Source organism: Salvelinus alpinus, chromosome 13 (genome assembly GCF_045679555.1).
Source record: "Salvelinus alpinus chromosome 13, SLU_Salpinus.1, whole genome shotgun sequence".
Classification (NCBI taxonomy): domain Eukaryota; kingdom Metazoa; phylum Chordata; class Actinopteri; order Salmoniformes; family Salmonidae; genus Salvelinus; species Salvelinus alpinus.
The window spans coordinates 47,478,033-47,491,158 of record NC_092098.1 but is presented as its reverse complement, the minus strand read 5'-3'; the positions used below and the strand labels follow the sequence as shown (position 1 = coordinate 47,491,158).

General features: G+C 45.8%; 1 protein-coding gene across 8 annotated transcripts in view; it reads left to right on the top strand.

The window, feature by feature from the left end:
* The window catches only part of LOC139537810 (transcription factor COE1-A-like), a 310,976-nt gene that overhangs the window by 270,160 nt on the left and 27,690 nt on the right, over positions 1–13,126 (top strand). For all 8 annotated transcript variants that reach the window (XM_071339613.1, XM_071339618.1, XM_071339616.1 and 5 more), the window contains exon 11: positions 1,351–1,439. In XM_071339613.1, coding sequence (XP_071195714.1) covers positions 1,351–1,439 — 89 coding nt within the window. The remainder of the gene's footprint in view (positions 1–1,350; positions 1,440–13,126) is intronic.

Sequence of the window (13,126 nt, the reverse complement as noted above, 5' to 3'; positions counted from 1 at the left end):
TGAAACTCTCAACCTGCTCCACTGCAGCCCCGTTGATGAGAATGGGGCGTGCTCTGTCCTCTTTTTCCTGTAGTCCACAATCATCTCCTTTGTCTTGATCACGTTGAGGGAGAGGTTGTTGTCCTGGCACCACACGGCCAGGTCTCTGACCTCCCCCTATAGTCTGTCTCGTCATTGTCGGTGATCAGGCCTACCACCGTTGTGTCATCGGCAAACTTAATGATGGTGTTGGATTCGTGCCTGGCCTTGCAGTTATGAGTGAACAGGGAGTACAGGAGGGGACTGAGCACGCACCCCTGAGGGGCCCCTGTGTTGAGGATCAGCGTGGCGGATGTGTTGTTACCTACCCTTACCACCTGGGGGGCGGCACGTCAGGAAGTCCAGGATCCAGTTGCAGCGGGAGGTGTTTAGTCCCAGGGTCCTTAGCTTATTGATGAGCTTTGAGGGCACTATGGTGTTGAACGCTGAGCTGTAGTCAATGAATAGCATTCTCACATAGGTGTTCCTTTTGTCCTGTCGGAAAGGGCAGTGTGGAGTACAGTAGAGATTGCATCATCTGTGGATCTTTTGGGACGGTATGCAAATTGGAGTGGGTCTAGGGTTTCTGGGATAATGGTGTTGATGTGAGCCATGGGTCAGCTTTTCAAAGCATTTCATGGCTACGGACGGGAGTTCTACGGGTCGGTAGTCATTTAGGCAGGTTACCTTAGTGTTCTTGGGTTCTGCTCAAAACATGTTAGTATTACGGACTCGGACAGGGACATGTTGAAAATGTCAGTGAAGCCTGTTTTGGTAAAAAGCTAAGGGCCTGGAGAAATGTAACACTCTCAGATTAATAGACGCAATAACTGACCATCCATGATAACAAAATGATTTTTATTAACAATGTTGTGAGTGTACAGTGTTTGTTTACGTTTACAATGTTTACAAACATTGGAGAAAAACAAGCTTATATGTTGTGTTCTCATGGGGTGTGACAGTTAAACTAAGCTCATGAGGCATTACTAAGTTATATTTTTGAAGAATCAATGGATATATATCATTAAAAAAGGGGTGTAGCAACTATGTATTGCCCCTTTAAAGCAATCACAGGCTGGAAAGGGCCTTGGTACCGGTCTGGTTCCTTGATGTATTCAAGACAGTCACTTTCCTACTCTTGATAGATATTGTACTTCCTGTTGAACACAACTTCAGAAATGAGCTGTAAAATTAATAAAACAAGATGAATACTGTACGAAGAGTGAACTCAATTCCAGATGATTTTCTGACCGTATGACAAAAACATTAATTGTTATAAGATTATATAGCAATACTCTAACCGTTCAGTATTGTGCGTGTGTGTGTCCTCAGCTCTGAATGAACCCACCATCGACTACGGTTTCCAGCGACTGCAGAAGGTCATCCCCCGGCACCCTGGGGATCCAGAACGCCTTCCAAAGGTACCAGTCACATTTCCTGTTCTTCAAATGACCAATCAGTCCACAGCCTTGTACCCTAACTGTCCAATCAGAGTCTATCAGTCACACTTCCTGTTCTTCAACTGACCATTTAGTCCACAGCCTGTACCCTAACTGTCCAATCAGAGTCTACCAGTCGCATTTCCTGTTCTTCAAATGACCAATCAGTCCACAACCTGTACCCTAACTGTCCAATCAGAGTCTACACGTCTAAAACCATTACGACCAACGGATCATTTCTCTTTAGATGTGTCAGTTTTATCCTCTCCAAATCAAAATCGAATCAAAGGTTATTCGTTACGTACACAGTTTAAAGCAGCTCCCTCAACAGTGTGGTACAAATATCAATATTAAAACAATCAAAGTCAAATGAAAATCCAGTACAGCACTATTACAGATTCAGCTGAACCGTATCGTACTGTAGCCGTGTTGGGTCACGACCCTGCAGATCCAGCTGAACCTTATCGTACTGTAGCCGTGTTGGGTCACGACCCTGCAGATCCAGCTGAACCTTATCCTACTGTAGCCGTGTTGGGTCACGACCCTGCAGATCCAGCTGAACCTTATCGTACTGTAGCCGTGTTGGGTCACGACCCTATGATCCAGCTGAACCTTATCGTACTGTAGCCGTGTTGGGTCACGACCCTATGATCCAGCTGAACCTTATCGTACTGTAACCGTGTTGGGTCACGACCCTGCAGATCCCACCCTCCCTTACCCAGCCCCGCTCCTGTTCCCATCCTACCCTCCCTTACCCAGCTGCTCCTGTTCCCATCCTACCCTCCCTTACCCAGCTGCTCCTGTTCCCATCCTACCCTCCCTTACCCAGCTGCTCCTGTTCCCATCCTACCCTCCCTTACCCAGCTGCTCCTGTTCCCATCCTACCCTCCCTTACCCAGCTGCTCCTGTTCCCATCCTACCCTCCCTTACCCAGCTGCTCCTGTTCCCATCCTACCCTCCCTTACCCAGCTGCTCCTGTTCCCATCCTACCCTCCCTTACCCAGCTGCTCCTGTTCCCATCCTACCCTCCCTTACCCAGCTGCTCCTGTTCCCATCCTACCCTCCCTGACCCAGCTGCTCCTGTTCCCATCCTACCCTCCCTTACCCAGCCCCGCTCCTGTTCCCATCCTACCCTCCCTTACCCAGCTGCTCCTGTTCCCATCCTACCCTCCCTTACCCAGCTGCTCCTGTTCCCATCCTACCCTCCCTTACCCAGCTGCTCCTGTTCCCATCCTACCCTCCCTTACCCAGCTGCTGCAGCTGGCAGAGGGGAAGTGGAGGATACGGTACTGTAGGATGGTACTGTAGGACGTGTGACCTATCAGAGAAGACTGACAGAGGGGAAGTGGAGGATACGGTACTGTAGGACGTGGGACCTATCAGAGAAGACTGACGGAGGGGAAGTGGAGGATACGGTACTGTAGGACGTGGGACCTATCAGAGAAGACTGACGGAGGGGAAGTGGAGGCCTTTAGTTGGGCACACATGTCTCTCTTCATTAGTTCACATTAGTATTTACAGCAGCATCAGCTGTGTAATATGCAACCAGACAGCTATTGTAGCCATCGCTACATTACATTACCACCTCCACTCACTCACTCACTCACTCACTCACTCACTCACTCACTCACTCACTCACTCACTCACTCACTCACTCACTCACTCACTCACTCACTCACTCACTCACTCACTCACTCACTCACTCACTCACTCACTCACTCTCTCAATCACTCAATCACTCACTCTCTCACTCACTCACTCACACTCCCAGCATTTCAAGCCATTTTGCCCTGTGACCAGTGCACCGTCATGTCCAATTAGGTTGGTTTATAATATAAATAATCTGACACATAGACTTGGAGGTAGTCATTTTCACTGCGTTAGTTTACCTCTTACATCAGCATGGAGTGACAAGTCACGTGTTGAATACATTCTCCAACATCTCATAACGTTCTTAGTAGTGAGAGGTGGCTTCTAGCAGGAAGTGATGATCTGATGATGTCATCAGGCAGCAGGGTCCCCCCCACTGATGTGGTTATCTGTGTTAGTACTCACCCCCCCTCTACCACCCAGCCTGGCTGCAGCTGTTCTGGGGAGGACAGACCTGATAAACATCTATAGGTAGTGCTGGTACCAATGCCAGTTGGGTCTGTCTGCTCTCTAGCTCTGCTCTACAGTCCACATCGCCAGGCATAGCCGGCGCCTCAAAGGGTATTTTACAATGGTCAGCATTCTCTTGGTCCATGCCAGAAGCAAGCGTTTACAGTACTGTCAAATCTGGAGATCAGTAGCCATATCTTGATGAGACTGGACTGTCAAAGACTCAGTGTGTAAGCTGAGGAGGACCTCATTTGTCTGTGATTCAGATTGATCGTGTGCTACTCAGTAAGCAATATCCAATCCATTACTTTAAAGCCTTTGAGACTGTAGGCCATTAGCGTTGAGCTGAGAGGGTTATAGTCAGGTCATGAGGTCCTCTGTCACCCACATGCCCCCTCCTTCCCTCCCTCCTTCTACATACTCCAAACAGTTGAGAAAAACAACCCTGTCCCCTGAGAGAGAGAGAGAGAGAGAGAGAGAGAGAGAGAGAGAGAGAGAGAGAGAGAGAGAGAGAGAGAGAGAGAGAGAGAGAGAGAGAGAGAGAGAGAGAGAGAGAGAGAGAGAGAGAGACACATAGAGACATAGAGAGAGAGAGAGAGAGAGAGAGAGAGAGAGATAGAGAGAGACATAGAGACATAGAGAGAGAAGGAAAGAGAGAGAGAGAGAGGGAGAGAGAGAGAGAGAGAGAGAGGCCTGATGGAGGAAACCATCCACTTGTCTTATATTCTGTATTAGCCTGAGCAGGTGCCATACTCCCCCAGGGATACAAACCTAAACCGGTGTCTGTGTGTTTCTGCATGTGCACACAGGCACGCACATGTGTGCAGAATATATAGAGGTCCATCCAATAGGCTTACAGGAAACAAGAGTGTGTTGCCAGCCCTTCATTCCTCTGTCTCTAATACACTGTCTCATATCCCTTCATTCCTCTGTCTCTAATACATTGTCTCATATCCCTTCATTCCTCTGTCTCTAGTACACTGTCTCATATCCCTTCATTCCTCTGTCTCTAATACACTGTCTCATATCCCTTCATTCCTCTGTCTCTAATGCACTGTCTCATATCCCTTCATTCCTCTGTCTCTAATACACTGTCTCATATCCCTTCATTCCTCTGTCTCTAGTACACTGTCTCATATCCCTTCATTCCTCTGTCTCTAGTACACTGTCTCATATCCCCTCATTCCTCTGTCTCTAGTACACTGTCTCATATCCCTTCATTCCTCTGTCTCTAATACACTGTCTCATATCCCTTCATTCCTCTGTCTCTAATGCACTGTCTCATATCCCTTCATTCCTCTGTCTCTAATACACTGTCTCATATCCCTTCATTCCTCTGTCTCTAGTACACTGTCTCATATCCCTTCATTCCTCTGTCTCTAGTACACTGTCTCATATCCCTTCATTCCTCTGTCTCTAGTACACTGTCTCATATCCCCTCATTCCTCTGTCTCTAGTACACTGTCTCATATCCCTTCATTCCTCTGTCTCTAATACACTGTCTAGATAAACAGTCATATTTTTCTTGCCACATTATCAGTCACAGACTCGACACTCCAAGGGCTACAACGTAGGGACATCAATGTGTGTGTGTGTGTTTGTGTGTGTGTGTGTGTGTGTGTGTGTGTGTGTGTGTGTGTGTGTGTGTGTGTGTGTGTGTGTGTGTGTGTGTGTGTGTGTGTGTGTGTGTGTGTGTGTGTGTGTGTGTGTGTGTGTGTGTGTGTGTGTGTGTGTGTGTGTGTGATAGTGTTTGTGTGATAGTGTTTGTGTGATTGTGTGTGTGTGTGTGTGTGATAGTGTTTGTGTGATAGTGTTTGTGTGTGTGTGTGCGTGCGTGCGTGCTTGCGTGTGTGCGTGTGTGTTCGTGTGTGTGTGTGTGTGTGTGTGTGTGTGAAGGGCTGTTTCTGCAGTTTAAGGCAGCCAGAGGTGATCCATCATGGTGCCGTCAGCAGGGCAGCCTTCCAGCCGGTCGAAGCCCCCTGGACTTTATTGTTGCTCCACTAAGAGTCATTGAGTCACAGCAAAGAGGAAAGATAGACGAGTGTGTATGTCTGTGTGTGTGTGTGTGTGTGTGTGTGTGTGTGTGTGTGTGTGTGTGTGTGTGTGTGTGTGTGTGTGTGTGTGTGTGTGTGTGTGTGTGTGTGTGTGTGTGTGTGTGTGTGTGTGTGTGTGTGTGTGTGTGTGTGTGTGTGTGTGTGATAGTGTGTTTGAGATAGTGTGTGTGTGATAGTGAACGTGTGTGTGTGTGATAGTGCTAGTGTGTGTGTTATAGTGCGTGTGTGTGATAGTGATAGTGTGTGTGTGTGTGATAGTGCTAGTGTGTGTGTTATAGTGTGTGTGTGTGATAGTGCTAGTGTGTGTGTTATAGTGTGTGTGTGATAGTGTGTGTGTTATAGTGTGTTTGTGATAGTGTGTGTGATAGTGTTTGTGTGATTGTGTGATAGTGTGTGTGTTATAGTGTGTGTGTGATAGTGTGTTTGTGATAGTGTGTGTGTTATAGTGTGTGTGTGTGTGATAGTGCTAGTGTGTGTGTTATAGTGTGTGTGTGTGATAGTGTGCGTGTTATAGTGTGTTTGTGATAGTGTGTGTGATAGTGTGTGTGTTAGTGTTTGTGTGATTGTGTGATAGTGTGTGTGTTATAGTGTGTGTGTGATAGTGTGTTTGTGATAGTGTGTGTGTTATAGTGTGTGTGTTATAGTGTGTGTTATAGTGTGTGTGTGATAGTGTGTGTGTTATAGTGTGTGTGTTATAGTGTGTGTGTTATAGTGTGTGTGTGATAGTGTGTGTGTTATAGTTTGTGTGTGATAGTGTGTGTGTGATAGTGTGTGTGTGATAGTGTGTGTGTTATAGTGTGTGTGTGATAGTGTGTGTGTGATAGTGTGTGTGTTATAGTGTGTGTGTTATAGTGTGTGTGTTATAGTGTGTGTGTGATAGTGTGTGTGTGATAGTGTGTGTGTGATAGTGTGTGTGTGATAGTGTGTGTGTTATAGTGTGTGTGTGTGTGTGTGTGTGTGTGTGTGATAGTGTGTGTGTGTGATAGTGTGTGTGTGATAGTGTGTGTGTGATAGTGTGTGTGTGATAGTGTGTGTGTGTTATAGTGTGTGTGTGATAGTGTGTGTGTGATAGTGTGTGTGTGTGTGTGTGTGTGTGATAGTGTGTGTGTTATAGTGTGTGTGTGATAGTGTGTGTGTGATAGTGTGTGTGTTATAGTGTGTGTGTGATAGTGTGTGTGTGATAGTGTGTGTGTGTGTGTGTGTGTGTGATATAGTGTGTGTGTGATAGTGTGTGTGTTATAGTGTGTGTGTGATAGTGTGTGTGTGATAGTGTGTGTGTGATAGTGTGTGTGTGATAGTGTGTGTGTTATAGTGTGTGTGTTATAGTGTGTGTGTCATAGTGTGTGTGTGATAGTGTGTGTGTTATAGTGTGTGTGTCATAGTGTGTGTGTGATAGTGTGTGTGTTATAGTGTGTGTGTGATAGTGTGTGTGTTATAGTGTGTGTGTGATAGTGTGTGTTATAGTGTGTGTGTGATAGTGTGTGTTATAGTGTGTGTGTGATAGTGTGTGTGTTATAGTGTGTGTGTGATAGTGTGTGTGTGTGATAGTGTGTGTGTTATAGTGTGTGTGTGATAGTGTGTGTGTTATAGTGTGTGTGTTATAGTGTGTGTGTGATAGTGTGTGTGTTATAGTGTGTGTGTGATAGTGTGTGTGTTATAGTGTGTGTGTTATAGTGTGTGTGTGATAGTGTGTGTGTGTGATAGTGTGTGTGTTATAGTGTGTGTGTGATAGTGTGTGTTATAGTGTGTGTGTGATAGTGTGTGTGTCATAGTGTGTGTGTGATAGTGTGTGTGTTATAGTGTGTGTGTGATAGTGTGTGTTATAGTGTGTGTGTGATAGTGTGTGTTATAGTGTGTGTGTTATAGTGTGTGTGTGATAGTGTGTGTGTTATAGTGTGTGTGTGATAGTGTGTGTGTGTGATAGTGTGTGTGTTATAGTGTGTGTGTGTGATAGTGTGTGTGTTATAGTGTGTGTGTTATAGTGTGTGTGTGATAGTGTGTGTGTTATAGTGTGTGTGTGATAGTGTGTGTGTGATAGTGTGTGTGTTATAGTGTGTGTGTTATAGTGTGTGTGTGATAGTGTGTGTGTGTGATAGTGTGTGTGTTATAGTGTGTGTGTGATAGTGTGTGTTATAGTGTGTGTGTTATAGTGTGTGTGTGATAGTGTGTGTGTTATAGTGTGTGTGTTATAGTGTGTGTTATAGTGTGTGTGTGATAGTGTGTGTTATAGTGTGTGTGTGATAGTGTGTGTGTGATAGTGTGTGTGTTATAGTGTGTGTGTGATAGTGTGTGTGTGATAGTGTGTGTGTTATAGTGTGTGTGTTATAGTGTGTGTGTTATAGTGTGTGTGTGATAGTGTAGGTATACTATGAATCTGTCTGGGGGCATGAGAAGGAAAACAGAAATCATCTCCACACATTTTGTACGTCTTTAGTTGTGTAACGTCTTGTGAAGTGTTTGGATACGGGTGACCAATGGAAGCTCCAGTGTGTAGGTCATTTCTTTCCCAGCAGCCTCTTTGGCTGTCCTCTCCTCTCTGCTGATATCACCAGCTAGGCTGCTCATCTCTGCCCTATCGATCTCCTCTTTTATTGAGGTAATAACAGTTTGTTGACAGCACTCTTCAACTGCTGGACTCAATTTCCCAGGGTGGAGGAGGGAGAGAGAGGGAGAGAGAGAGGGAGAGAGAGGGAGAGAAAGGGAGGGAGAGAAAGGGACAGAGAGAAAGAGAGAAAGGGAGGAAGAGAAAGGGACAGAGAGAAAGAGTGAGAGGGAGAGTGGGATAGAAAGTCAGGGAGAGAGAGGGTGAGAGAAAGAGAGGGGGAGAGAGGTAATGGAAACAGTTGTTGAGGTGACAACACCTCTCTATTCAGAGAGAGAGAGAGAGACTTGACTTACATCCAGACCACAGCACCCCCAGACACATTCACACCCCCACCCCAACCAATCAACAGCCCCCCACATCAACCATGCCCACACCCCATTTAGGCCCCCTCAGATCAGACCTATGCCACTCCTGCCCACCCCATGCACCTCACCCCCGCAAAGAGGGCATCAACATGGAAGTCACACATACGCCCAGGTAGTGAGCGGGCAAACAGGCCCAACCCCCACTCTTACACTCGCCCAAGCCAACGGCATGTACCAGATGCTCAGCAGGCTCTGCTCACACTTACTGGCCTGAGGCCAAACCACGACCAACAACATTGGACACTTTATGGAACAAAAAGCCTTCACTATATCATCCTGGAATATCCAAGGCCTGAGGTCATCGGCCATTTGTAATGTCTTTATTGTTTTGAAACTTCTGTATGTGTAATGTTTACTGTTCATTTTTATTGTTTATTTCACTTTTGTATGTTATCTACCTCACTTGCTTTGGCAATGTTAACACATGTTTCCCATGCCAATAAAGCCCCTTGAATTGAATTGAATTGAGAGAGGCTATGTGCACACTTGCTGAGCTGCACTTCCTAACCTGCCAAATGTATGACCATATTAGAGACACATATTTCCCTCAGATTACACAGATCCGCAAAGAATTCGGGAAAAAAATCAAATTTTGATAAACTCCCATATCTATTGGGTGAAATACCACTGTGTGCCATCACAGCAGCAGTATTTGTGACCTGTTGCCACAAGAAAAGGGCAACCAGTGAAGAACAAACACCATTGTAAATACTACCCATATTTATGTTTATTTATTTTCCCTTTTGTACTTGAACTATTTGCACATAATATATTTCAAATGTCTTTATTCTTTTGGAACTTTTTTGAGTGTAATGTTTACTGTTCATTTTTGTTTATTTCATTTTTGTTATATACTTATATACTTCACCTGCTTTGGCAATGTTAACATATGTTTCCCATGCCAATAAAGCCCTTAAATTAAATTGAATTGAATTGAGAGAGAGAGAGAGAGAGGTAAAGGACACAGTTGTATAGGTAACAGGGGGAGGGAGGGAGGGAGAGAAAGAGACAGAGAGAGGGAGGGAGGGAGGGAGGGAGGGAGGGAGGGAGGGAGGGAGGGAGGGAGGGAGGGAGGGAGGGAGGGAGGGAGGGAGGGAGGGAGGGAGGGAGGGAGGGAGGGAGGGAGGGAGGGAGGGAGGGAGGGGTAATTGCCTTACCTTTATTTTTGGTAAGGCAACAAATATTTAATTTACACAACATGCCTACCACTTTGAAGATGCAAAATATATTTTTGGGTGAAATAAGACATCAAACATAAAACTTGAGTGTACATAACTATTCACCCCCCCCCCCCCAGGTCAATACTTTGTAGAGCCACCTTTTGCAGCAATTACAGCTGCAAGTCTCTTGGGGTATGTCTCTAAAAGCTTGGCACATCTAGCCACTGGGATTTTTGCCCATTCTTCAAGGCAAAACTTCTCCGGCTACTTCAAGTTGGATGGGTTCTGCTGGTGTACAGCAATCTTTAAGTCATACCACAGATTCTCAATTGGATTGAGGTCTGGGCTTTGACTAGGCCATTCCAAGACATGTAAATGTTTCCCCTTAAACCACTCAAGTGTTGCTTTAGCAGTATGCTTAGGGTCATTGTCCTGCTGGAAGGGGAACCTCCGCCCCAGTCTCAAATCTCTGGAAGACTGAAACAGGTTTCCCTCAAGAATTTCTCTCTATTTAGCATCATCCATCATTCCTTCAATTCTGACCAGTTTCTCAGTCCCTGCCGATGAAAAACATCCCCACAGCATGATGCTGCCACCATCATGCTTCACTGTGGGGATGGTGTTCTCGGGGTGATGAGAGGTGTTGGGTTTACACCAGACATAGTGTTTTCCTTGATGGCCAAAAAGATTGATTTTAGTCTCATCTGGCCAGAGTACCTTCTTCCATATGTTTGGGGAGCCTCCTACATGATTTTGGCAAACACCAAACGTGTTTGCTAATTTTTTTCTTTAAGCAATGGCTTTTTTCTGGCCACTCTTCTGTAAAGCCCAGCTCTGTGGAGTGTACGGCTTAAAGGGGTCCTATGGACAGATACTCCAATCTCCGCTGTGGAGCTTTGCAGCTCCTTCAGGGTTATCTTTGGTCTCTTTGTTGCCTCTCTGATTAAGGCCTTCCTTGCCTGGTCCGTGAGTGTTGGTGGGCGGCCCTCTCTTGGCAGGTTTGTTGTGGTGCCATATTCTTTCCATTTTCAAATAATGGGTTTAATTGTGCTCCGTGGGATGTTCAAAGTTTCAGATATTTTTTTAATAACCCAACCCTGATCTGTACTTCTCCACAACTTTGTCCCTGACCTGTTTGGAGAGCTCCTCGGTCTTCATAGTGCCGCTTGCTTGGTGCTGCCCCTTGCTTAGTGGTGTTGCAGACCCTGGGGCCTTTCAGAACAGGAGTTTAAATACTGAGATCATGTGACATATCATGTGACACTGAGATTGCACACAGGTGGACTTTATTTAACTCATTATGTGACTTCTGAAGGTAATTGGTTGCACCATATCTTATTTAGGGGCTTCATAGCAAAGGGGGTGAATACATATGCACGCACCACTTTTCAATTTTTTATTTTATTTTATTGCACTTCACCAATTTGGACTATTTTGTGTATGTCAATTACATGAAATCCAAATAAAAGCCATTTCAATTAAAGGTTGTAATGCAACAAAATAGGAAGAACGCCAAGGGGGATGAATACTTTTGCAAGGCACTGTATGTTAATACCTTTGGTTCCTTCCCCAGGCGTCATTGTTTCTGTTCCCGTGCCTTGTCTGTGTGTTGTTCGGGTTTTCCTGTTTTGTTTAATGTTACGTTTATTCATTAAAACACTCACTCCCTGAACTTGCTTCCCGACTCTCAACGCACATCATTACAGAGAGAGAATAGGAACGCTCCAGTGGATATCATTAACATTCATTTGGATCATCACAGCAGATTAAAGCCTTGTGAACATGGCAGGGTGAACAGAGAGGGAGTGATTGGGAGTCTGTGCATATGGTTTTGTGTTAATAATGACTGATTGTGTGTGTTTGTGTGTGGTTGTGTCTCACACTTCCTGTAATTCAACTGACCAATCAGTCCACATTCTGGAACCTAACTGTCCAATCAGAGTCTATACGTGTAAACAGTTACACATGTAGACTCTAAAGGGCATGAGAAGGAAAGAATTAAACGGCCAGAGAGAAATCATCTCCACACATTTTTTACGTCTTTAGTTGTGTAACGTCTTGTGAAGTATTTGGATACGGGTGACCAATGGAAGCTCCAGTGTGTAGGTAATATCTGTCCCAGCAGCCTCTCTGGCTGTCCTCTCCTCTCTGCTGATATCACCAGCTAGGCTGCTCATCTCTGCCCTATCGATCTCCTCCTTTATTGAGCTAATAACAGTTTGTTGACGACACTCTTCAACTGCTGGACTCAATTTCCCAGGGTGGAGGAGGGAGAGAGAGGGAGAGAGACGGAAAGAGAGGGAGGGAGAGGTAGAGAGAGGGAGGGAGAGGGGAAGAGAGGGAGGGAGAGGGAGAGAGAGGGAGGGAGAGAGATGGAGGGAGAGGGTGGGAGAGGGAGAGAGGGAGGGAGAGGGTGGGAGAGGGAGAGAGAGGGAGGGAGAGAGGGAGAAAGGGACACAGAGAGACAGAGGGAGGGAGGGAGGGAGGGAAAAGGAGAGAGAGGTAGAGAGACTGTGTGGATCTTGTGTTATTTTATCAGAACAACATCACCTTTGTATGACCAACAAATGTAGTTATCTGTCAGTGATTATCAGAGATACTGCCATGTGTCCATCAAGAGAAGGAGAGAGAGAGAGGTAAAGGAACACCTCTCTATTCAGTCTAGATTAGAATGGTCTGAGTTGATAACACAACAGGCCTGGGATTAGACAATAGAGAGAATAGGAGAGCTCCAGTGGATATCATTAACTGGCTGAACAGAGAGGGAGTGCGTGCGTGCGTGCGTGCGTGCGTGCGATTAGGGTTAGCACATATAAAGCCAGGCCGCCTAGCTGCCCGATGGGAGCACATAGGAGTGAGTGACAGACAGACAGACAGACAGACAGACAGACAGACAGACAGACAGACAGACAGACAGACAGACAGACAGACAGACAGACAGACAGACAGACAGACAGACAGACAGACAGACAGACAGACAGACAGACAGACAGACAGACAGACAGACAGACAGACAGACAGACAGACAGACAGACAGAGGCTGGCTTCAGCATGATCCCAATTTAACACAACACACTGTGAGGCCAGCCGTAGCCAGACACAAGCCTCTCTCTCTCTCTCTCTCTCCCCTCTCTCTCTCTCTCTCTCTCTCTCTCTCTCTCTCTCTCTCCTCTCTGTCTCTCTCTCTCTCTATCTCTCAAATCAAATAATAGAGTATTGGTCACATACACAGATTTGCAGATGTTATCTCAGATTTGTAGAAATGCTTGTGTTTCTAGCTCCAACAGTGCAGTAATGCCTAGAAATATAAGACACATAACCCTAGCTTGTGTAGAGGAGGTGTTGTTGCCTACGCTGACGAGTCGGCAGGGAAGTCCAGGATCAA